The sequence below is a fragment of the Leptonotus elevatus genome, chromosome 6, assembly GCF_054856555.1.
Source record: "Leptonotus elevatus isolate MCC_2025b chromosome 6, RoL_Lele_1.0, whole genome shotgun sequence".
Classification (NCBI taxonomy): Eukaryota; Metazoa; Chordata; class Actinopteri; order Syngnathiformes; family Syngnathidae; genus Leptonotus; species Leptonotus elevatus.
The window spans coordinates 20,703,040-20,729,959 of NC_141244.1; the positions used below are offsets into that span (position 1 = coordinate 20,703,040).

Below are 26,920 nucleotides of genomic sequence, written 5' to 3' on the forward strand. Positions count from 1 at the left end.
TTTAGATTAATTATGAAATGGACTTTTAGGTTTATAATTATGACATTGTGACATGTTTATGTATTGTGTACAGCGGTGCACAGAGTTTAATTTATTCAGTGAACATGCTCATAACTCAAAACACTTGTATCTCGCATCGTCCCCATTGAAATGAAGGGAAATTAAATTGTATTCATCTGTTCAAGGCTCCCAAAACATACAACAAAACATTTGGAATGGATTTTTAATGAGAAAAATAGAACTCTATACTCGTAAAAATATACAGTAATAACTTAATTCAATAGATAATTTTTTTCTAGGGGACTTCTAAGCAAGGCACAGTGTGATTGGCTGCTTGCAGAGTAGAGTAAACAAGCCGCCTCTCTGAGGTTAATTGCCTCCAATTAACTTCTTTTTTTTTCCTCGAGAGGAGAGGGGTGAACATTAACGCACAGAGGAGGGAGACAACAAAATGAAAGAGACACTGCAAACACAAATGCTTTTTTTGCACTGTTGATTAATGTGCCTTGTCCTAAAAAATATAATAGCGGTGCTAACATGTACTAGTTAGCCTCATTATTAATAAAAAGTTCATCTTGGCTCTCACACCTAACCCAAACGTTGTGGACTCCAAGTTCTCGCTCTATTTAGTGTATTTTAGCATTCTGAACTTGATTCTAGCATGCATTTCATTGTGCACATGTTCATTTTGAACTCATATTTATTTGGTTGTTTATTTTAAACTTAGTTTCTTCTGTACCAAATATTATTTTCTTTTTTTGTAATAAAGTTGTGTTCAATTGGGAAAAAAAAAATTAAACCAAATATTTAAAAAAAAAAAGGGATTTTAGAGTTGTAATTTTAATACTGTGATACTGTGATATTTTGGCTCACAGTTATCATACCGTCCGAATCTAATATTGGCCCATGCCTAGTCGTATGTGTGCCTTTAAGGGGTGTGGCCTGGTAAGTGCAACTGTGGCTCTCCTTGCCCACATTTAAGGGCATCTAAATTACCTTAATCATACCATTCATTTTCTCACTTCACTCGAGTGACGGCGTGAGTTGGGGCACTTGTAAGTACCTCTGTTTATGTGGACATGGCCTGAGGGTGTTGCCATGTTACCCCTTTTGGAATCAGCTGAAGCACTTGGGAATGTGTTAGGTGTGAACATCGACCTCCGCTTATGCGTAAATGTGTGTAGTTTTCTCACGACGATGCGTCAAGTCTTTCTGACGAACGCTGCGGGAATGGAACAGACGGCGTTTTAAGCGACGGGTTGTCACACAAGATGGTCGGGGGTGCGACAGGGGGCGGGGGTGGGGGGCTGGGGTGTCTGGCGTTGACACGGCAACGGGATCTCATTATGCGGCGCTCTATGCCGATGCACGGCCGCTTGAGGAGGCAGGTTGAACAGGAAATGACACGTCAGCGCGGTAATCCTGGATTACCTGCGTGTCCTCGCTCTCCTGCGTTTGTCACACGGATGGTGGCGCACACCAAAGCGTGCAACGGCGCAGCCTCGCCCGCTGACTTTGATTTGTCAGGATACAAATGTCACGCAGAAGCCCCCCCACCCTCCCGCGTCACCCTGCCGAGACATCATGTGACTTTCTTGTCTGTTGTCATTGCAGCAGCCATTGTTCTTTCTCAATTTCACTATATATATTTCTTTCTTTTTTTGTCTTATCTGTCTCTGCGATTAATTGTTTCTACTGTGAACTCTTATCCGAACAAGGTAGCCTGACTTCAACCAGATAAAAAAAATGGGCCGTGAAATTAATGTAGATGTTGAATTTATCGCCCCGCGTCGTATTGTGGTTCACTTTTCACGGTTTCACTGTTTGGCTGATTTCGACATTTCTGATGATCATTTTTCCACACAGGCTAATGTTACTTTAGACTCAAAGGACGAAAGAGTGTGTAAAAGACCGAATGTCCAAAGTTGGGATTGTATCACATATTAAAAAAAAGAAAGAAAGAAAGAAAGCACAGTGCCTACTGCAGAGCAGATCCGGCTTACACAAATGTACCTCTACAGTAAACATCGTTGGCTAATTCAATATGGCCTCCCACCGCGGTAACCCCTCCACAGGTGGGCAAGGTTAGACATAGCCGCTGGTGCACTTTCAATCGCTTTAGTGATGAAACGGGAACAAAAGAAACATCAAAAGCACCCAGAGGCACTCAACACGCAGACGGGCTAACATTTAGCCACTTAGCAGTCGGCCCCGCACTAAACGTGTGCCAGTGTTGTACTGCCTATTGGTGGAAAGGGCTGGCCGATTTTTATTTATTTTTTGTCTAAAAATAATAATGTATATTTATTAGGGCTAAAAAAAAAATTACTCTGTTAAGATGGACAAACACAGACTATAGATAGTTTTACTTTATTTTTTCCTAGACGCTTGTTGGAGAAATGGTAAGCAATTTGTGCACTTTACAAAGTCAAATTCAAATAGCATATTAGTAGTACGTCGTTGGCGTATCATCTCAGAGTAAAATACCTGCTCAAGGTCCCTGCATGGGACCTCGCAAAGGAAAGTTCTGAGAATTGTTTCTATGAGCTAAAAAAGATGGCCTCTAAAACTGAGTCCATTTTGATTGTTTTGTTGCATTTTAGAGAAGAACTCGATTCAAGGATCAAAGGAAGCTATTAGAACAGTCTTTGATTCTAAATATACTTTCTATTTGATGATTTTACATTAATTCCAGTAAATATTTGTTACAAGCGTTGAACAAAACGGCGGAAGCAGAAGTAGAAAAAGGTGCCTGCGAGGCTAAGCAACTACTTCAATTTTTATAATTGTTTAAATCGTCCACAACAAAAAAATTTGAATTAATCTTTAAAAAAGCTATATTGGAACAATGTAATTTGTCAATAGGCATTGAATCATAATAATCATAACTTATTTATAGGTGTATTCAGGATCACTGTACAACTGTGCACTGTATTTTCTTGTAGTCTATAATGAATTTTCCCCATTGGAATGAATTTAAATGCTATTAAATCATTCCAGCCCGTGAAAATATACTGCAATTTTTCAAGCCAAGAACAAAAGCCAAAAGCCAAGTTAAGAATCACATCCCACACTGGCCAAGAACCAATCTGAGAGGGAAATTAAAAAGTCAAAACCACGCACTGCCAACTTCACTGCACTCTTTTTGCATCATCGGTATGGGCTTACATTCTCCAAGTGTACCTAATGAAGCGACTATTGAGAATATAGAGCTCAATATTTGAGACACACACACACACAATGAATATGAATAGTTTTTGCAGCTTGTGTGTGTCCTCTATGATTTATGAGCTTTGTTCAGGTCTTACATTGTGGGCCAAAGTGCTGCACTTTCACTATTAGAGTAATATAGATGCTGCCGGTTTGTGTGTTAGCGTGTGTGTTTGTGTGTGTGTGCGTGTGTGTGTGTGTTCCAGTGGTCTTGATTGGACCTCACGTGTCACCCAAAGGCCAAACAAATTGTGTTTGTGTTGAAAGGCGTCAATGTGTGTGCGTGTGCGTGTGTGTGTGTGTGTGCAGGAAGGAAAATTGGGAGCATGCACTTAGCACAAGATGTTTCCTGTGAGGTCAAATGTTCAGATGTCCAAAGTTAGATCGGTCAAGGTCACAGCAAATTGGGAGTCACAGAGGAGGGGAGGAAGCAAAGTGGGGTAAACTGTAAAATTGTGAGGGAGCTTTTGATATTAGTGGTGCTAGCAGTAGCGGCGGTTGTCGTGCTGGTAGTTGTAATGGTCAAGGCTCCAGACGAAAACATTGTATTGTCGCTTTGGACGTACCCGGAGAGAATCCCGTGAACTTCCTTCCCGCCAGCTCTCTCCAACTCCGACGCTGAACCTCGCATTGTTGTGCCAACGCATTCCCGGGAATGCCGCTCCAACAAAAGCCGGGTTTGTTTTTCATTGTCCATCGCAACGATGAACTCCCAAGTTCCGACCCACGTCTTCGTCCTGACTCCTCTTCCTCACATTCCAACCAGGAGACTCGACAAGAATCACTGTGTTTGTCGGAATTGCGTAACAGGACCGTTTATTGGCCCATTTCATTTGGTACGCCACGTAATATAAACAAATCTTCTTTTATCAAGTTTGCCCTCAGGCCTTGTTGTATTTTACTACCCTTTTAGCTTGTTCGTGGCCATTTTATAGCAGAGGGTATCTTCAGCCATTAAAATCAAAATGGCGTCATTCATTTGCTCCATTGGAGTTCAGTGGCTCATTAAACGTCGCCTTCGGAAAATAACAATATGACATGAAATATGGCTCTGGTGTCCAAAAATTGATAACCGATAACGGTAGAAAATTTTAAAGTATTGAGTCTAAAATGAAAGCAATAACAAGGATTTTATTCCAATGTAATTTCTTTTGTGTGTTTGTATGTGGGTGTGTGTTTGTCTTTGTGTGTGTTTTAATGTGGGTTAGTGTCCACCTGCAAAGCGAAGCAATCAGGGGCCGTTGTTTTTTTTAATTCATTACATATTTGTTTAATTCATGGGCCGATTAACTCATTCCCAGCCATTTTCATTGAAGTAACCCCCTTCACTCCCGGCTGTTTTACTGTATTTTAACTGATTTTGCAAGGCCCACAGAATATTGTGTTCTATTGCTATAAAAACATGGAGAAAGAAAGAAAAAAAAGTGTATTTGTATCGGTTTCTGTTTTGCAGCAATTAGCATTAGAATATAGCTAAGTTTCATCATTATTCACAAATCTGTTTAGAACTGTGGCTAAATTAGCTTTTTTTCAACATGGCCCTGGTTGATCTCTTCTGCTCTGCTGCCACCTGCTGGCCGTTTTTGTAATAACTACCATTGCTTCAACCATTCTCTGCAGTTGAGACTGCATCAAAGCTTTCTGTATGCTCTATCATTAAAAACATATAAATACGTCTTTGGGACACGTAGAACATTTAAAGTAGAATGTATTTATACTTTTTTGGAAGCAAATGAGTTAATTGGTTCTCTGAATTTTATTTTCCCAAATATCAGAATTTACATTAACCAAAAAAAAATCCACATCGGTCGGGCTAGTTCGCGTGTGCATGTGTGCTTGCATTTTTGTGTGTTTGTGTGTGTGTGTGTGTGTTCGTGTATGCGTGTGTGTGGTCTGACCCACTTTGGGAACGTTCCAGAGCGCTTTCAGGATGACAAAAAGCGAAAGTGCAGCAGCTTCCTGTTCCGAGCGCGAGTCTATTTGTGTGCACGTGTGGGCGTTTGCGAGCGGCGAGCGCTTACGTGTACGCCGCCTCGCCCTCCACGCCCCCCTCGCCTCGCCCACCTGCCCGACCGCCCGCCCGCCTCGCCACTTATAGTCAATTTGGACCTAATCAAGCACACCGTGGGAGCGTTCTTGCCATTCCTGTTGTTCTTGTTGTCATGGTTTGTCACGGGCAAATAAGGCCACGTTCGCAATCAATATTTTCTTTGTAACCCTTTTCATATTCTTGCTCCACATTCATCACAAAGCGCGACGCTAACGCTGGCTAATTGATTCCCAATCCCAAAGAAACGCATCATCATCCCCAAAAGGAGCACGGGGCCACACTGAGTCACGTCTGGAACATAAAAGTTATTTATCTTTGATTTCAAATGCACATCAGTGGAAATGAGCTCACTAACTGCTCCCTGTCCAAGTGGAGCCTTCAAAAAGAAACTTCACTTCTCGTGATTACGACAAATGAGTAACATCAATCTGGTAACTAATCTTTCAAATTAAACGTTTATTTAGTATTTACCGGGCTTTTTTGTGTCTGACTATGCAGGAAATGTAACATTTTTGGTTTCAAATCAGGGTTAGGGTTTTCATCAAAGGTAAAGGTTTCAAGTAAATCCCGGGATTTCAAGACAGGGTTGTGCTATCAAGTTAGGGCACTGAGCCAGGTTTGGGGTTTCAAATGATTTTCAAGTGTAGATTCTGGTATAAAGATTAGGCTTTATAAGAAGGGTTCTATTATCAAGCCCAGGATAGGGTTTCAAGGCAGTGAGGGTGTATGAAATTTGGGTTTCAAGCCGAGGTAAAGGATTAAAGATTGGGGTTTCAAAGCAGGATTAGAGTTTCAAGCCTAAATTACTTTCTTGTTCGCCGAGCCGCTCACTCGACCAATAAAAGGTCATTTGCAACGGCGGAGTCCAACCCAAGACACGCTTAGGACCGCCCCCTCATTTGAATAACATTTTCATTCTGGCAGTATGGACCAAAACTGCCAAAATTAAAAAACAAAAAAATAAATGGCTAAAGAAATGACTGGAAGTGAAAATAAAAACGGATTAAAAAATATATAATAAAAATTATATATATATATATACTTTTAATCATTTATTTAGTCATTTATATATTTTGAATTTTGGCAGTTTTGGTCCTCCATATTTTAAAGTGCACTCGAACAATGGTTGAACAAACGAATATCATTGACTTCTCTTTTCAAAATTTGCTATCCATTACGTTGTGTAGATGCAATACTATGATGAAGCAATTAAATATATTTGTGGTTTAACAGTTACAACAGTGTGGCCTGCGACAGAATTAAGTTTGACACGCTTGCTGTACGTGATCACAACACAAATTCTTATAAAGCACAAAATATGATTCAAGACAAAGAAACAGAATACTACTAAATTAAAATACGGAACTTTAATTAGTAACACAGTCAACAAAACTATTAAGCTGTATAATAGTCTTCTATTATGTAATGTGGACATGGGGAATTAACAGTTGTATAGATGTTTGTTTGTCTCCCGCAGATCATTCACACAACTTTAAAATTGTCTTATGCTAGATAATTGGATATTGAGCCTTAACAGCTTGTTTTCGCCAGAATGTTATTGTCACGGGGCACTGAAAAGTGTTGTTATATTATTTTACAAATTCACAACTTACCATGAAATTTAAAAAATAAAGATGCAGTTTGCAGCCAATTCAGTGAACGGAGGAGGTGCAGCACAAACACACAGGAGCACCGAGGCGGAATATCCACGCTGTAAAAAAAAAAAAAAAAAGTTGATACGTCAGTTAGATATCGATTAATCGGTGATGTGCTGTAATCGGCTAGAAAAGTCGCTGAGTAAGCTAAACTATAGCTTTTCTCTTTACGCAGCCATGTTGTCTGTGTAAGCGGTGCACATCCGCTGCAATGCGCTTTGAACTATGGAAGTGAACCAAAAAAAACGGCCCGATCAATAAACCAAAATTAATAGCCCAACCCTCGTAAAAAGTGTGCCTCGAAACAAGTTGCGTTAATCTCACGACCCACCCACCCCTCCTCTCCCCACTTTCAGACCGACTAAACCTCCTCCAACTAAAAGAGTCTAATTAATCTAATCAGTTAATCAATCAGCCGTGGACCTCCCGCCTTTTCTGTGCTAATGGAGGCTATGACAGGCGTCGACCCTGCATTATTAATACCTCAATTCCTGGAGACGGTGCTCGCCCCCAAACCCCCCCATGCCGGCGGCCAGGGTCCATCGATCAGCCAGCGCTGCAAGGCCTCATGGGAAATCTCCAGCATTGGGAGTGCAGATGGGAAAGTGTTGTGGATCTTGTAGATAGCTTGGAGGTCAATGAATCGAGAAGTTCTGTAAATGTGTTTGCAGGAGGAGGGATGGGGGGGGGGGGGTGCGCCTTGGTGGGGGTTCACCTAATTCTTTTTTTTTTTTTCTTCTTTTTTTTTTTACTGGGATCTGACTTGACTTGTCATGTGACGTCTTCCTGGCCAATTTGCTGGCAGCATTTCATCACCTTGTTAAATCAACTCGCAGTCAGGCCTTAATCAGTTATTAATCAATGAACACAACAGGGTAATTTCCTGTGGTTTAACAAAATTACAATATCAGACAAAATGGACGTTATAAAATGTACAATATAAAACTAAAAAGAAAACATATGCTTGCTTAGAACAAAAGGGCACTAATAATGAATTAGGGACAAAAATGTAAAAGCAAAAATGTAAGTTATAAAACAAACAGAAAATGTATATAATGACAAAAAATACCTTTTAAAAACTAACATACATTAGAAAACTATCAGGTATGGCATGAGATGTGCAAAAGAAACAAAAATAATTCATACAAAGAAACAAAAACGAAAAATAGTTTTTACTCATTCAAACGCAAAAAAACGTGTAAATATGTTTTTTTAATACTTTGTCCTTCAACCCCAAAAACTTATTTAAGTTTTTATTTTTGTTTTTTTTTTTCATGCAAAAGCATACAGAGCTGACATGAAGAAGTCGCTTAAAGCAATGGTAGTCATTACAAAAACGACCAGCAGATGGCAGCAGAGTATAAGAGATCAGCCAGGGCCATGTTGCAACAAGCTCTTTTTGAGAGTGTTTGAATGGAGGAATGTGAATATTGATGAAACTTAGCTAAATGCTAATTTTTGCGAAACGGAAACAGATACAAATATACTTTTTTTTCTAATAAAATGTTTTATAGCAATAGAACACAATATTTTGTGGGCCTTGCAAAATCAGTCAAAATCCAGTAAAACAGCCGGGAGCGAAGGGGGTTGCTTCAGTGAAAATGTCTGGGAGTCAATGAGTTAAAAATAATTCACGCTATATAACATCAATGTGCACTTTGGCACAAAAAAAAGTGTTTTATTTTCGCGCCTTTTCTAGCCATTGAGGAAATCTTGTCGCAGATTTTCTCCCCACTTGTGTTGACGGCAAAAACAAGTTTGGGGCGAGGCGCCCACGCTTGGGTTGCTTGCTTGGTTGTTGCAAGCGTGGGCGCAGCGTGGCACGACGTAGCGGCGGCGTATGCTCGCCAGAAAGATGGCGGACATCTGGTGTGTGCGGCGCGTAAACACAAATTGTGTGTGGGTGCAAGTTCAGACCCGACGAAGCATAATGTTTCCTTTTAATTGCCGCACTTTGATCAATGCTTTTGTTTTTACAGAATTCTTGTTTGTTTGTGTTTTTGGGCATGTTGTGACAGCTGAGGTCCTGTAGGGGGGTCTTTGAGGGGGGTTCAAAGAGACCTCCTTTGCTGCAAACCTCAGAGGACCATCTTTCCTTCTTACCCCGGTCATCATCAGTCCTCATGTCTTTTGTTCTTCTTTCTCAGGGAATTTCAAGACCCCGAAAGAGGCGTCAGCGGCAGATTTTACGCCGTCAGCGTCATTGCCTTCAGCAGAACCTGACCGTAAGTGTGTTTGGACCCTCTTTGATGGTTAGCCTCTTTGATCATTACTGTTGTGCTGGGTAAAAAGAAAAAAAGCTAACTTGCCCCTACAAACTGCTTAACTGAACAATGTCTGTCAATGCAATCATCAATGGGATCAAAGACTGGTTAGTAACCGCACTACCTGGCTCTAAGTAGCCTTTAACCTCTTTGATGTTGCCTAAGGTGGTTTTGAACCTCTTTGGGTTGAACATTAGATTTCATCTTTAACCTCTGATATTTACCCTCTTAAAACTTGACTGCAAAATGTCTCTTCACCTCGTTGATGTTTAACCTCTTTGATTCTGACTGTGAGTTGAATTTGAGCCACTTTTAAACTTGACTGTGTTGTTTTCAAACTTAAACCTTTCTGTAAGTTAACTTTTTCCCACTTTGATTCTAACTATTTTGACTTGGAGCCACTTTTATCTTTACTTTAAGTTGATTTTATACCTCCTTGACTTTGATGCTAATGTCGACCTTTAACTTCTATGAATTTGAGCCTCTTTGAACCCGAATGTAAGTTGACATCAAACCTCTTTGATTTTGTACTTTTGATCAAGACTGACTTTAGACTTTTGATCGTTAGTTGACTTTGAGCGACTTTAAACCTGTATGATGTGATGGTTGATTTTAAAGATAGTTATTTAACCTCCTTGATGTCAACTTCTTTAATGTCAACTCCTTTAAAGTTTTACCTCTTTGATCCTAAGTTGACTTCTAGCCTCTTTGACGTCAAAACCCTCTGACCAAAATTTAACGGTAATAATCTTTGACTTTTGACTTTTAACCTCTTTAAACAAGACTTTGCTGTTGTTAACCTCTTGGATGTTTAACCTCTTTATTCCTGACTTTGTTTACTTTCTACCTCAGTAGAAACGGTATGTAGACTTTTTGGACTGTCTGACTTGATGATTAGCCGCTTCGATCCCGACTGTGAATTGACTTTGAACCTCCTTTGAATCCAACTGTAAGTTGACATTTAAACTCTTTGATTAGCATGTAAGCTAACGCTGTCTCTGCCGTATTGGCAATCAATCAGTCGATTGATGGATGGATGTCGGAGCTCTGCCAGCGGTGTTGCCTGACAGAAGGCAAAAATGTCAACAACAGGAGTTTGAGAGCTACTGGCCACTTTCCAAACGCTAATCAATAATCAATTTTCCACCTGGCAGCACAGCAGCCGGGAAAACAAATTCTCACTTTTTCACCTTTTGATTGAGAACACAAGAAATGCCCATTATCCTCACCAGATGGCCAGTGATTGATTTTGTTTGCATTTTACATGCCAGGAAATACGATTAGGTTGCATAGCCTTTCGGAACATAAACATGGAGACAAACAACATTGTGGCGCGACCGCATGTTGATTTACTTGAATGCTAAACGTCACTAAAGATCTCAAGCATGAACAATGGTAAATAATTGAGTCAAGAATGAAGAAAGTGGGATCTAAAGCGGCACTGGACTAAAAGAAAGAAGGCAGAAAGTAGTTTGAAGCAAAGGAAGGAAGGACACAAAATAGGAAAGCGTGAAAGGTAGAATGATGGGGAAGGACAGAGGAGAAAAGTAGATTTCCGCTAAATCGGATGGAAACGCATTTTTAAAGCTTTCGCGCTGGACTTAGTACTCTATTCACCACAACGACCCCCCCATCCCACCTCAGCCCGAGCCCACACTGTCGTACAGTTACCCCTTTCTCCATGGTGGTGCCCCTTCTCACGTGTCACTCAAAGTGAATAATGGCTGGAATGCACAGAGTAGGCTTGGCATGCGTGGGGCAGAGTTCAGGGCACACAACGAAAACGGGTCAGAACCGCCGGTGAGCGTGAACACGGGCAGGCCAAAACGCGAGTGATGGGGAGCACAAAGGCGGCCATTGTTTGCTCGAGTGTGAATGTAAACCCCGGAGGAGGCTCGCTATGTCGCTTATTTCATCCATTATTCAGCAGGGATATTGTTTGCTCTCATTAAGACAGAGACGAGGCATTCAGAATATACTTGACATGGTTAAATGTTAATGAGCTCCTACAGCATAGCTGAAGTTTGTTAACAAGTTAGGATTCAAAGACAAGAACATTTAAATTGATTTCTGTTATTTAATTGATTTAGCTGAAACTATGCATATTTACAATTAATTAATTGAAAATGATTTAATAAGTTACATTGAACCCGCTCTCTCTATGTATGCTCTGTATATGTAGCTTAGCTATAGTAGTAATTGGTTCATAATTACTGTAGCGCCAATGCTAATTTATTTGAGCCTGTAGCATTTTGCATTATAATTTAGCATTAAATTGTTTGGTTTGGTTTAACATTTAAAGAGCCTATAAAGTGAAAAACAGATGGCCAGTGATGTACTTGGCGGACCAGTTGGTTACTTGGTTATTACTACTTGAACCATTTCTTACAACTACAGCATGTTGTTAGCGAGCTAGCTTTACTGAAGAGCTTAGTGTTGCCCCAGAAGCCTGTTAACTCATGAACTAGCTGGCAGCTAGTGCCTCTCGTCATTTTGACGTGAACGAATTGTTAGTGACAATTCAGCTAGAAACGTGTTGTCTCTTATTTGGCCAACTGTGTGAGAAAGTGTTAATGTTGACATTTGTTTACAGTATGTGTTATTAATAATGTACAGTAAATACTTGGTGGGCCCAGATTAAAGCCATGCAAGGTCGTTCTTTGCCCACCCCTTCCATAGACAATCTTGGTTGTATGTGTTTGTATTTAGCATCTGAGCTAGTCTTTGCGTGCCGTTGCATCTGATGAACTGTGGTTAACCTCTCTCGCCGCCTTGGTGCTTGCCCTGATTCCCCCCCCTCCGTCCCCCCCTGAGCGAACCGACGGCCCGGCCACTCGCGCTGGCGTCTGCTCTGACAAATTGGCGGTGGCGAAGAGGCAGATGGCGACGGCGAGGAGACGGCTTGTCAAAGTGTTTTTGCATGGCGCCGTCAACACGTGTCGTGAATTCTCCTCCTCCTCTTCCTCCTCCTGGCACGTGCCGACACACCGGAGACGCCCGACACACACGCCACCCTGCACCGGCACCGCATTGGCATGAGACTCACACCGACATCACCTACCATGTCCGCACGTCAAACACGACCCTGCGCTACGCTAGCTTGAACCTTTGACAGCTCTGCTCGTTAGGATACGTCCTCAGAATGTAAACGAGCTCCTTCGAAAATCTTGTTTACATTTAAAAAATGGAACGCTGCATTGTACTGCTCTATTTGGCCTCTGGAGCAAAGGAGAGGTAATGCACGGAAGCTTCCGCAGCTTATTCAGATAAACACTAGCAGCTACTAAAATCGGGTTCACACAGTGATAAATAGGACAAATTTTAAACCGATTTCTCTTCTTTCAATCAAAGTCAGCAAAGCCCTGATTGTAGTTGTCTCTAAAGATGATCTTGAGTGATTACCCGAAGGTGTGGATTGTCTTGAAAGATCTTCTCTGAGAACGTAAATCCGCGTACATGCACAATAATAATTTAGCCCCTGATGCTAGATAGCTAGCTAGGGACTAGCTAGCTAGCACCTGAAAGTAAAAACCCTGCCACAGTTTGGCTTTAGCCGCTGATGCTAGCTAGCTAGCTCCCTAGCAGGCAAACGAGCACCTCGGGAGCTAGCTAGGGAGCTAGCTAGCTAGCACCAAGCCAAACTGTGGCAAGGTTTTTACTTTCTGGACTTGGATTTGCCACCTCTGCTGACTGATTATCCTGTGGGGTATGTTAAAAGAGTAATTTTTCCTCCCTGATTTTCATGGAAAATACAGTGTGGCACATACGAACAAATAATTGGGTCGATTTTCAGCCCAATTTCACCCCTTCTGATTTAAGATCAGCAAAGTCGCAGTTCTCAGATGTCTCTAACGACGATCCTGAGTGATTATCCTGTGGTGTGGGGTCTGTTCACTGTCGTCTCCAGTCCACCACACCCGAGAAGAACAGTAACAACACAGTGATATTTTTGTCCTGGCTCGCTTAACATTAAAAATCACCTAAGATGTTGAAAATCAATAAGTTGTACTCTGCTTAATTGCGTCTTGTAAACATGAGACCTGACGGGACGGTAACCTTGTACACTTTGTTTTGTTTGTGTTCATATGCAGTTGGTTAATGAACAGATGTTGTTTTTGTCATGATATGTCAAGTTGTGCGGTGTATTTGCGATAGTGGACTACGGAATGTGTGTGGGGGTTACGTTCCCAGGGTGCTTTGACATTTACTGCAGCAGCTGGGACCTTCATCCTGTCAAAGATCACGTAAATAACACAAAAAAACATCTTTTGGCAAGAAAAATGCTGTGAAGGCATAAAGAGAAGGCTTGCGTCTCGTGTCTGTGTTGCTGATGTTGCTCACAACGATGCAACATCCGTCACACTGCATGCCGACTATTATGGGATGTTGCTGTGAGACGCGCTTAGATGCTCGTTGGTTTCAACACTCGGACATGTTTACAATCATTCATTTATTTACAGACTGCACATTTACAAAGTGGTAGATCATTTATTTTTATTCAAATGAAGTCGCAGTTTCTCAGACAAATTTCTTTTATTTGTTTAGTTTTTGAGGACATTTGGAGCAGAACCTCAAGCTAGTGTTTTCCTCCTCTTGAGAAGCTTCCAGGTCGCCGTTTTCACGTCCAAATGTTTTTCATATCGTGTTGACTTTGGCAAGACTGCGAGGTTCGCCTGGCGCTTTAATTAGCGGGCGCAGCTCGTCATTGAGAGGTCCAATTAAACGTCCCGCGTCTCAGCTGGGGGGCCGAGACATCTGCGGCCTTGCACCGCCAAAGGTTCTGAGACGTCCATTCTGGTTCTTCACTTTTAACAATTATTTTTGATTAAAACGCTCCTTACACTCTCAGTATGTGGTTTGCTTGATGATGGAACACAGCAGTGCTTTTACTGCACTTCCTCAAAGACATCCAAACTTTAAAAGCAAAGCAATCGGCATTAAGGCTGAATGATTTAAAAAAATAATCTTTGTGATTTTATTTTTTTACCAGGGTCCTCGTCCCCTGAGTAATAAATTAATCTCTATTTCAATCAACTGTATCAGATTTATTATGCATAACTGTTTTGGCCTTACAGGCTAGGCTTACACTGAAATAAAGTCAAAGAACCCATGAAATCATCTGAAAGTTTATCTACTTCAATTAGTTGTTAGCTTCCTAAACACTTTGATTTTGGCCTTTTGAGCATTCACTCCAAAAAAGTGGTGCCTTAAGTAATACGATTATGAGTTTTTGGAGATGGGAGCCGTCGTTCGGATGCTATTTTTGTTTGTTTTTGCTTTGATGTATGAGCAAAAAAATTGACTTACGAATGCTGTTGAGTGGCTGTGAATTTGAATAGGAGCAGTGCAACTCATAACTCAAGACTCTTTACAGGTTATGTAGCTGTGACATGCAAGCCAGCGTCCTGGGGCTTCCGCTGCGTTTTTGTTTTGTTTTTTAAACCAAATTATGTGTTACCCATTAAAGAACAATACCCTTGAAGGTCAGTTTGAATCGATATAAAGTTTTTTTTTTAAGTGTTTGGGGTGTCATAATTTAGCAAAATTTGGAGTTTTAATTATTAATATAGACAATTTGAAACCTTTTAGAGAGGTGTTTATTATTGGTGAGTTTTGTTTTTCACAGTGGGTCTTGGTCACTACCCATGAGCAATTAGTTCGGTCCAACCAGAGTGCCAGGAGACTGAAGGCCCGTTCCGTGGTTCTTTGGGTCCCGTCTGATCCTTTAATCTTCTCGTCTTTCAAGTTATTTTCCTCAAAATCACTTGTCACCCTCTGCGCCAGACGTGAGAAACCATCATTTTCTTAGCTGTCAGTCAAGCTCCTCCCACCAGAGGCTTCTTCTTAATGAGATTCTTCAAGGTCTTTCCGAAGGACACAAGAGAGTCCAAAATAGTTATGTCGGTTCTGCACTGTGATGCGCCAGGCTTAAGGGTAACTGGAGACAACAGAAGCTCGTGTCACTGTATTGATCACTATTGATCTGCTCCAGGGTTCAGACGGCTGGAACCTGGCGGCCCGGCTACCTCATCCTATTTTTTCTCTTCGTTCTCAACCATTCTTTTCATCCTCCATGCAGCAGTTGTCAGAAAAAAGTTCTGTTGAAGCTGACAAAAGAGGAAGACGTGTTCTGTGTGGACCAAAAAGATTGATCACGTTCATGCACAGAGGGAATAATGGCACGCAACAGCTGGTTCGACTCGGTGGATGGTTGGCCCAGTACAGATGGTTCAGTTCCGATTACAAGTGCTGGGCCATAAATGCTGTTGACTGCGAAAGGACATTGTCTTGGTCATGCATGTCCACTTCATTCTGATGTGATCCAGTTCCATCTTATCTGGTCTTGGTGTCTTGTTTGATCTTGTCCAATATGTCATCCCATTAAGTCTGGTCTTTGTCTTGTCCAGTCTCATCGATATGGTCTGTTCCGTGGTGGTACAATCTGTATTGGTCCATTTTAGCTTTGTCCGGTTTTGTCATCATCTTGTGTTGTCCAGTTGGGTGTAGTCCAGTCTGGTTTGGGCCGGTCTCATTTTGTACAGTTCTGTCTGATCAGATTGTAGAATTCTTGTTTGGTCTGGTTTTGTCTTGTGTGGTGCATTTCAAGTCTGGTCTCTTCAGGTGTGCTTTAGTCTGCTTTGTTCCAGTTTAGTCTGTTCTGTATTTGTGTGGTCTGGTCGGATTTGGTCCATTCTCGTGTGCTTCACTCCAATCTGGTTTGGTCACGTCTCATATAATTCAGTTTTGTCTGCATTTTGTTTGGTCAGCTGTCGTTGAGTCTCGTGAGGTCCAGTTCATTCTGGTCTGGTCTTTGTCTTGTCTGGTCTTGTCCAATATGATCTGGTCCAGTCTGGTTTGGCCCTGTTCAGTCTGGTCAATTTGGTTTGGTTCCGTTAAGTCGGCACTATGCCTTTGTCACGGGTTCCATTTCAGTGTGTTCTAGACAGCTTTGGTCTTGGTCTTGTTTGGTTGAGTCTAGTTTGATCTAGTTCAGTCTGGTCTATTGTGGTCTCGTCAACTTCATTAGTGTGTGATTATTGAAATGTTGTTTTTTCAGTTTTAAACTGATATAAAGTTCCCCAGCTAGCTTCCGATGCTTACTGCTACATGCTAACAGATGTTTTCATCAGTTATTCGTGAAATCTGTAAAACTGATTACTATTGATTTTTCATGTGTGCCATTTAAAAAAAGTCAAATAATAAGGATAATGACCATCTTCTACAGTCGCGATCTTGTTTGCATGTGACAGACGCTCGTTAACGGCTGGCGTTAATGAGTGACTTGATTAGGAAGCAGCAGGCCTTCAAAGTGGGTGTGTAGTAAATCTTCATTAAATTCCATCTTATTTTTGGACTTAATTAAAGTGACTGACTCCTCACGCACTACATCCTTTGATGATTGGCGGCCAATTCCATGCCAGGAAGCTGCAGGGCGGTGTCCTTCGCCACCTCATCCCTCCTTGGCGCCCCCCTTCCCCCACCACATCTTCCACGTCCTCGGTTATCCTAGCTGCCTGATGATGTCATCAGCTGGAGCTGCGAGAAGGTCATCTGTCGCTGAATGTCCCGCGAGGAAGATCTGTCCCTGTTAGACGCCTTCATCCTTCCTCGCGGAACACGGCTCGTTGCGCGGATGTCTAGTCTAAGCATAATTGGAAGCTTTTCGATGTGTCGCGGCGGTATGGCGGCTACGGCGTGACCCTCAGACAATGATGAAGTGTTTAATCTGAGCAGGGGAGCGGGCGGTCGTCTCGCCGCCGCCGTTATCTTAACGAGGCCTCTTTCCCGCCAAATAGTGCTCTTAGCGTCTACTTGTCTTCTGGACCCAAATTGTTTGTATGTAAAAGCAGCACTTTGTCAAATTAGTTCTTGCCGAAAGCTTCTGTCATGTTGTCGTGTTAACCATGCTCCGCCTTGGAAACGCCTGTGTGATAAAAAGATACAAAATGATTACGTGGGTTTAAGGTTAAAGACGGTATGTGCTTCTAAAGCCCGTATTCCACTGAGGGGTCAACGTTTGTGATGCTAGGGAATGTTGATTTCATGTCGGGGTTCACTCAAGGTCACAATGTTCGCTTAACATTCTCTAAACGTTTGCCTAGATTTTTAATAGTTTTTCTTGTCGCAAGGAAATTTTGTACATGTTCAAGATGCAGCATTAGGAGCAGCTGGGTCAGAATGTTGCTCAAGGACACTTTGACATGGTCACAAGAGCCGGGAATTGAACCCACAACTTCTGCGTTGGAAGATGACCATTCTACCAGTGAGCCATGCCACCCCCACATACGAATAATCTGGCCAAATTGCAGGCCCGATTTATCGTATGTCTTTTCTTTTTTTTTATCGTATGTCTAAAGACGAAGTGATTATCATGTGGTGTGTACAGGCTAGCCTACTTTGTCATTTAAACACCAGCAGAACCAGAATCTCTTCTCTTGGCACTGTGGCCACAATTTAGGTGATCCGATGAAATATAACAACTTCAGGACAACACATTTATTTGGTGAAGAAAAAAGGGTCTTCATGTCAACTTTCCAAAACATTAGAGACATTTTTAGCTCAGTATGACGACGGCACGGGATACCACGGGGGCCACCCTAAACTCCGCTTAACTGTGGGCCAAGACACAAATAGAAACTCTGAAAAGAAAAGTCGGCCAGTACACGAAAACAACATCGATCGCACGTGTCGCCCTTCAGGGGAACGACGCTGCCGGGACTCGTGTGGTGGATACGAGCTATAGAGATACGAGACGTATCGGGTGGTGCTTTTTCACTTGCAGGCTGAATTATTGATATGGTAAAGTGGGGGTGAAAGTGGGGGCTTGATGGTCACTGGATGGCGCCCTGAATATTAAAAAATGTGAGCGTTGCCAACGGACCAGTGTGGAATATGAGTGACGGCGAGCGCGGCGGGTCGGGGAATAGTCGGCCCTTGCTGAAGTTCAATCTGAATAATTAACGTGCGATGGTGGGGATGACTAAGATTGAAAGGCTTCATCCGTCCTCCGTCCCAAGCCTCGTGACTTTTTTTCCCCTCCTGACAAGTACACCAAAATGATGGACGACATCTTCTCGCTCCATAGCAAAGCCGTCATGTTCCAAGAGCCACGCGTATTCTGTGCTACGCTATGCTAGCCACGGTGCCTGATGATTCATGCTCAGAATAATGCGACCAATCGGGGGAGACGGTCACATAAGGATCTCCTTTTTGAAAGTCAGCATCTCGGTCTTTATTCTCATTACAGTGGCAGGTGAGCTAGAGCTTAACCCAGTTGGCTTAGGGCGACAGAAGTAGTGTACACCCGAGATTGGTTAACAGCCAATCAGAGGACAGAAATGGACGATCAATGTACATTCACATTTTAAGAGTTGTATATGAACCGGAGCCTATCCCAGTTGACTTTTGGCAACTGAAGTGAGGCAGATTGGACTGCTTGCCAGCCAATCACAGGACACATAAGACAAATTAACATTCACATTCACACCTAAGGATAATTTAGTGTCTTCATTACAGCTGACATGTTTTTGGAAGAGCATTCAAACTCCACACAGGAAGAACCAAACCGAGACACAAACCTCTCGACTGTGATGCAGACGTGCTAATGAGGCGATGACACGAACATGCATTTCCGTGTTAGGGAGGCGTGCGATAACGACCTGAATGTCCGGCGTATGAATGTGTGGTTGGCAATAAAAATAATAAGTCTGCAGTAGATTTTATCGTCCACTCTTGGCCGGGACGACGCAGCCATTAAGAGTGCAATCAGAAGCACATTTAATCTCTTTTATCTTCGATCAACTGCGGCCAGCAATGAACCTGTGCACCCAGGACGTGGCTACTTCCTGCTGCATTACATCAGCACATTATATTAGGATGTTAGCATTTTAGCCCCTCATGTTTATGAAGTGGTTTCCTTTATGGTTGTATTCACGTTTAATTAAGCACAGAGGTATCTTGACCTACAATTTACATTTTTTTCCGTGCCAACGCTGCCAAGAATTGCAATTAAACTACAACTGAATTTACTTGTACAATTTTGTTTCACTTTTTTGATAAAAGTTGCACTGTATTGTAAATAAATACAATGGATACGCATGTATTCACAGATTGGAATTTGCAAATTTACGAACGAGAGTGGATTTTTGTTTTAACCTATCCTCCATTAACTCATTCACTTCCAGCCATTTTCACTGAAGCAACCCCCTTCGCGCTTGGCTGTTTTACTGGATTTTTACTTATTTTGCCAGGCCTGCAGAATATTGTGTTCTATTGCTATAAAAACATGGAACCTACCAAAAGAAAGATTAGCGTCTCTTCTATCAGAAAAAAATTATTGTATAATTTCCGTTTTGCAGCAATTAGCATGAGAATATAGCTAAGTTTCATCATTATTCACAAATCTGTATAGCACTACGGATAAATGAGCTTTTTTTCAACATGGCCCTGGTTGATCTGTTTTGCTCTGCTGCCACCTACTGGCCGTTTTTGTAATAACTACCATTTCTTCAACCGTTCTCTGCAGTTGAGTCTACATCAAAGCCTTCTGTATGCTACAGCATAAAAAACGTATAAATATGTCTTTGGGACACATAGAATATAACTTATTTATTATATGTTTTATGGAACAAATGAGTTAATTGCCGACAAAATGACCTATTTGTTGTTTTTGTAGTCAGGCTAACACAAAAGTATTGCCCATGGTGACATCTTGTGTTTCACTTTAAACTGATTCTATAAAGTAGAATAACTGTTTAGTATTTGTGTTAGATGTGTGCCTTTAAGGAGCGTGGCCTAGTAAGTAACGTGGGAGATAGTCTTTTAGTTTGCGCGTGAGTGTCTGGATGTGAGTTATTGTGTTAGCCTTTTGGTTATTATTGTAGTATGTTAGATTCCCATGTACCAAATGGCTTTGCTCAACTCAACATTAGTTTCCCTCATTGGTTTCCACCATGTCACCAAGTTAAAAGCTAACTCGTCTTTAGCCATGACACAGCAGAAAGTAAAAAGTTGCCGGGAGGAAAAACAAGCTCATGTGGACGTTAATGCCACAGCAGAAAAACAACCCATGACAGGAACATGGACGGCGGCGGGACAAACGCTTCATTGTGAGCTCGGAGGCACAGCGTCCAATCTCAGCTGTTCGCGGGCTGCTAGCGTCTGTTAGCTTCCCCATTGCACCTGAAACGGAAGAAAGTTTGCTAATTAGATTTCCAGAGGCTGACCACGCCGAGGTCCTTGCAACAAATTGGAAGTAGGATCAGGGAGCGCCGGCCAATAATTGGGAGCACAAATCCCTTGCGGGCCACGACGGCGGACCGAAGGGTGTCAGACGGGGTGTCACGCTTCCAGTCAAGCTCCAATTACCAGACTTTAAAGGCGGCTGCCGCATATCGACACCTGCAGACTTTCTCAGACTTGGGAAAATGTTGGCCATTGAGAGCATTCAGGGCTTTTCAAGCACAAGAGCTCAGGGAGTGAGTCGCTCACCTGTCTGGCGCCTTCCGAAGGCATTTAGAGGCGGATTGTTGAATACAAACATTTTCCCATCCAAGTATGAAGTGGGAAAAACAAAAAGCACTCCAGGGGATTTCCGTTCTAAAAGCTGCATTAGCATTCTTAAAGACGACTGGCGGCCAGTCATTTGAACATGAAAAAGAAACCATCCGTCAAGTCATCCCTTTTCTTCACTACTGCTTTTATACTATAAAACATCAACTTAGCTACAACAAAATGCTGTTTAGCATTCTGGCATGCTCACCATGACTAGCGGCACAACTGCGCGTGTTGCCATCCTGCAAGAAAACCACCACTGACTGTTTGGCAGATATGCTAACCACTAAACCACCATGCTGCCAAATAAAAGAATTGAAATGTCTCAATTCAAGCTGCCTGATTGGAAGTAGGTGAAGGTTGTCGCCAAATGCCAACCAAGATGACAAGGAGGGGTTGGGACCCTCCTCGCCATCAGTGCCACTCAGGCGGCTCTCAAGGGGACGTCGCTTAACCTCAAACTGGCACAAGTGACAGTTGGTCCCGTCTCCGAGTTGGCCGGGTTCATCGATCTTACGCCGGCCCGAGGTCCCTGAAGCTTTGAGCTTCGACTTGAGCTCTCCCCCCGTGCGGGATCTCGCTGGGATTGACATCTGGAGTCGAAGCCGGACGACAGCGAGAGAGGACACGAGCTGACCGCGCTCCGACGAGGGCTCTGGAAAAGCCCAATTTCCATCCAGGAAGATCAATAAAACGTCTTCCTAATGTAGCCGTAACATTAATTAGGGAGAGGCTTGTGAGAAAGAAAGCTCGTTAAGCAGACATTAAATATGTGCCTCCTAATTAAATGATGGATTTTGTAATAGGGCTTGCACAGTGCAGTAGTGGTTAACATTTCTGCCTCACAATCAAGCGGTGCTGGGCTCGAATCTCAGCCTGTAACAAGCAGAGTAGAAAATGGATGAACAGTTCATTTTTACGTTTTTGGTAACATTTTCCTCTCGGTGCTATAAATAAATACCGTAAATATGCTGTCTTCGTGTTATTCATCCCATGTATACTTGTCTGTTAGCGCACATTGACTCTTTTTTTTTTATTTTTTTTTTTTTTTATTTTTTTTTTTGCTGTATGCAAGCTGGGCTATGTTGTCTGTTTGGGACCCAAAGTCGACAAAGCAGAATCAATCCAACAAAAGAATCTCTTTTGTGCTGTGAAGCTGATGCAACATTTTTATCTTGTGGGCAGCCAACAATGTTGGCGACGCATTGCAGAGCGAGCCCGTGAGTTCATGTCAGCAGAAGCACAAGATGGAAATTTGTCACAATAGGACAATGCCTTGGTTCATTTTGAGTCCTTTATAACTAGTTGAATGAGAACATTCCACGAGCACAATTTGAACAAGAACCCCTGCACGTCGTCTGCAGCAATTTCAACTAATGATGGAGTCATTTCGGGCCAGGTATTGTCCTGAAAGTGTTAGCGGCAACTGAACTCACTGGCTGGGTTGGGAATCGCTCCCTATCTCAGATGAACATTTTGAAAAATATTGAGATTTTTTTTTCCCCCCTCAATATTGCAATTGAGATTTAATATGTGATTATTTTTTTCAAGGTCCTCTTCCCATGTCATTTTTTACAAACATAAGCAATAAATGAATGTGTTACAATCTTATCATACGTGAATGTTTAGGTCTTAGAAGTACATACACTAAAATAAATGATATGTCATATGAAAGACAGTTTATCAACTTCAATTACAGTTGTTAACTACGGAACTTTGCGTACCCTCGCAAACGTTTGGGGGGGGGGGGGGGTGGTTGTCGTACTTAACTTACTAAACACTTTTATTTGTAGTTTTTTAAAGTAGTTTTTTAAGTGTTCACTACGACAAGTTCACACAATTCTACCAAACAAGCGTGGTGTCAACATAAGTCACACTTAAGTCGTAAATCAGATTATAACAATAATGCAGTAAAATCTGTCAAATCGCTTCAACTATTCCTATTCATTAAACACTAATATATATATATATTATTATATACAGATACATTATTTCTTAGCTTGTCTGTATCGTTTTGCGTCTTTTGTTAACATTGAGCTAATTATAAAGCAAAGCTATGTCGTTTTAAATAATGCGGCAATTGCTTTTTACGTGTAGTTTGACAGTAAACGTCAACTAGGTTTGGCAATGAACAGCTTGAGACTTCTCGCTTTTATAGAATGGATCACTATTTGCCAAACTTGTGCTTGTTGCGAAATGAGATGAGTTCGCTGCCACCATCTAGCGTTTGGATGCCAATTTTGTTTTTTCTTGCAAATCAAAGCCAAAAATAGAAATCAGCCAAGTCACCTTGGTACCTCAAAGCACCAGTGTGTAATTGTTAAATATTTATTATGAAAGGTCCACCAGCTGACATTGATCTGGTACATTGTAATTATGAAACAGCTTTGATGTAATTAACAGCACCCAAATAGTGTTCCAAAGCTATTCTTCATTTGACTGATGAGTCCCCAGATGACTTTATGCGAGAGGCGAGGTCCACCCTGGACTGGTCGCCAGCCAATCGCAGCTAATAAATGCATGATGTGCATTTCTTTTCTTTTTTGTCAGGTTGGAGGTGAGCCGTGGTGGGCGGGGGCCATGTGTTCCTGCTGAGTCGTCACATTGGGGTTCCACCATGAGGCGGACGCCGCCTCAACTCCGTTCGCCCCTCCCCTTCCTGCTGCTGCTGCTGCTACTGCTACTGGGCACCGCCGCCTCCTTGCCGCCGCCGACTGGTGCCGCCGCCCCCTTCCCTCAAGACCTGGAGCCCATCAGCGTGGTTGGACAAGACTGTGAGTACAGCATCCACTCGCTAGTTGCCGGGGAAACGCCTACTGACAGCGCCCTAGTAAGGTTCCTAATTATCGATAGAATCCGATGGCAGCATAGCACTACTTTTCTATTCAAAAGTGTCTCTCAATGAAGCTCCTCCCCTCGACCTCAACATAAACACACGCACGTGCACATGCATGTAGACGCATGAATGTAAACACACATGACAGCACCGGCATGAAAGCGCATTTGCAGGCACATGGCGACACGCATTCACATCTGCGCACGCGAAAACACGTAAGGAGACACACGTGCGCATAACGCACACACACGTGCATGCCATGAGCCATCAGTTTACACAAGAGTAACATTGGCCCCACAGCAACACAAAACAACGCGAATAAAAACACTTTCACATTTTGCTTGTTATTCTGTCAGTTGCATTTAAAAAAAACACGTTGACCTTTTATAACCTCAAGTCATAAATAAACATTAACTGATAATAAAATCAGATTCTGATATGCGTGTGTGCAAGGTAGAAGCAGTAACTAATGATGATGATTTAGACTCACATTGCATTCATGACTGTTGTATATGCTGAAGTATTGCATTTGGCCTTGACCGTGTGAAACCGCAGAGCATCACAGTCAAACGTAAACAAAAACCACAGATGACCTCCGTGACCCTCCAAGATCTTTGCTGGCTGTTTCTGTCCACCTCGTATCATTTTTCTTTTTTTTTTAAACCATTAAATATATGAATAATATGCCGTCGACTTCAAATTGTACTTTTTTGGCTTTTAGCCAATTGAAACATATTTGTTATACATGTTATAGTTCCTTGTTATTGACTGGATTGAATTTTTCAACAGATTATATAATTGATACTTTTTTGGACGGGGGAAAAATTGCAACATAATACACTGGACATTTTTGTGCTTATTCTTATTTTTGTAGGGGCGTAAATTATTCATGAATTTTCACTACTCGCGGTCATGATCGGTCCATGTCCGTCACTAATATGCCACTGTGTTCTTAGTTTCCAAAAGAAGAACACAGTGCTTCTCGATTATTATTATTATTTTTGTGATGCCCCCGGAAGAAAATATTTTGCATCCCCCAACTCTCCGCCGTGACTATAAATAGCACTATTTTTTCTATTAAATTGTAACACTTCTGCAGAGGATTTGATACTTTGTGCGCACTTTCAATACTCGCCACTGCCACCTACAGAAGTGAATGTGCAATTACACTATTTAGTACAGCGTTTAAAAAATGGCAATAGATGATTGAATGGTTAAAGGGATACTTGACCCATTTTCAGCAGTAAAAAGTTAATATTTTTTTCCAGAATGAATTTGATAACTATATTATTTTTGGTATGCAATTACTACATTTAAAAATGTTTTTTTCCCCACTTCGACTGAAGATGACATCACCTGTGCTGAGGAAGTAGGTAACAACTAATCATGGCCCACCTGTTTTCTGGGTTTGGTCAGCAAACTGAGCCATGATTGGTCGTTACCTACTTCCTCAGCACAGGTGATGTCATCTTCAGTCGACAGCAAGTGGAAAAAATAGTTTTTAAAGGTGTTCATTGTACATGAAAAAATAAGGAATTTTACAAATTCATTACAAAATAATTAATAATAATAATAATAATTTAAAAAATATTAACTTTTTACTGCTGAAAATGGCTCAATGAGTCAAGTATCCCTTTAAAAAATGAAACCGTTCAAATTTTGTACCAATGCTATCCATTTCAAAGCATTCTAAATTCAAAATATTCAGCTCATTTGGGACTATGGGGACGAATTGTCACATTCGCAAAATTCCCCAATTTTCTCAGTAAGATTCCCAAATTTAAGAGCTGTTCTACATCTTTACCTCTTTGCACATTTCTTGACCAATTCAATCAGAATCACATTGCGTAAAAACACACAAGGAGTTTGTCTCCGGCAATATGAGCTAAACTTGTATTGCAGTAAAAAGCAACTATGACAAACAAAAACGTGACACATAAGTACAAAGAGTGTTTACATAATGTATGGCAGTGGTGCCCAAGTCTGGTCCTCGAGAGCCTTTATTCAGCCTGTTTTCCATGTCTCCCTCCTTCAGCGCAGCTGAATCTAATGATCAGCTAATCAGCGAGCGTCGCAGAAGCCTGATAACGATCGTAATCATGAATCAGGTGCGTTAGTGGAGAGAAACATAGAAAACAGGCTGGATAGGGGCTCTCGAGGACCCAACTTGGGCACCCCTGATGTAAGGGTACCCTAAGTGCTGCAGCGCTGACCAAAAACAGCTGTGCAAACGATGTGAGAGTCATCAAGTAAAGATAAAGTGACGGTTGTGCAGATAATCGTCGCACCATTTAAAGTGACGATTAGCGCAGCAACTTGGAGTCTCGCATCAACAATTCGATTAATTCCCCAGCATTTCCGTGCGTAGTCAGCTCTTCAGCTTCCATACGCAGTTTGAAAAAAATATTGCATTCATGCATTATTATTTAATTTCGACTGCTCGTGGTCCTCGTTAAGATGGCAGGAGGAAGGAGAAGACGTTGAACGTGTGCGATGGCCCCTCAAAGACCTTTGGTCATCGGACCCTCATCACGGCGCGAGGAAGTGACGGGACCTAATGGATGGGCGAGAGATGTCGTTTCCGAGCGCTCTAATGGATCTCGGTGGAGGCGAGGGCCGGCCATTAGCGGAAGTAGCCGTGTCTCCGCTAATAGAGGCGGTCGGCGTAATGAGAGCCATTTGTCAGCTGAGGGTCCGGCAGGTGACGCCGTTACAACGGGTCCCCCCGATATGGAGTCCATAAAAGTGCTCACAGAGTCACTTAAGAGTCGGAGAAGCAATGTTTGGACTGATCGGTAGATTTGTCGACTTGGAGGGGAAAGAGATGAAACGGAACTCCAGTTGAACATGGATGTCCTTTACAAACCAGGCTGGCCCATTAATCGATTTTATTGACCAATGCGAGTATTTATGAGGCATTTATCTACATTAGGAGTGTCGAGCTCATTTTCGTCGCAGGCCACGTCGTAGTTTTTGTCATTTCATTCATTTCATTTTAATTCACTGCCATTGACGGCTATAAACGTCCAAAATTCATTTGAACTATTTCTATTAGTTTAACATTTTTTCCACTTTTGCTAACAAGAGTATGAAAATGTACATCTAGAACATATATCAAATTTGTGATTAGTCATGAGTTAACTAGTTAAGTCATGCGATTAATTACAATAAAAAAAATGTAATCCGCTGACGAGATGATTATTAAAAATTTGGCCCGTCAGGCGATTACAATTTTTACTCGTAATTAATCGCATGACTTCAATTGTTAACTCACGATTAATCACAAATTTGATATCTGTTTTAAATGTACAATAAAAAAAAACTAGGTTTTCATACTCTTGCTAACAAAAGT

The 26,920-nt window shown here is 41.9% G+C and overlaps 1 protein-coding gene across 4 annotated transcripts in view; it reads left to right on the top strand.

The window, feature by feature from the left end:
* The window catches only part of sema6cb (semaphorin 6Cb), a 150,840-nt gene that overhangs the window by 95,426 nt on the left and 28,494 nt on the right, over positions 1 to 26,920 (top strand). For all 4 annotated transcript variants that reach the window (XM_086078394.1, XM_086078393.1, XM_086078396.1 and 1 more), the window contains 2 exons: positions 9,063 to 9,140; positions 23,283 to 23,506. In XM_086078394.1, coding sequence (XP_085934520.1) covers positions 23,350 to 23,506 — 157 coding nt within the window. In that variant the 5' untranslated portion in view covers positions 9,063 to 9,140; positions 23,283 to 23,349. The remainder of the gene's footprint in view (positions 1 to 9,062; positions 9,141 to 23,282; positions 23,507 to 26,920) is intronic.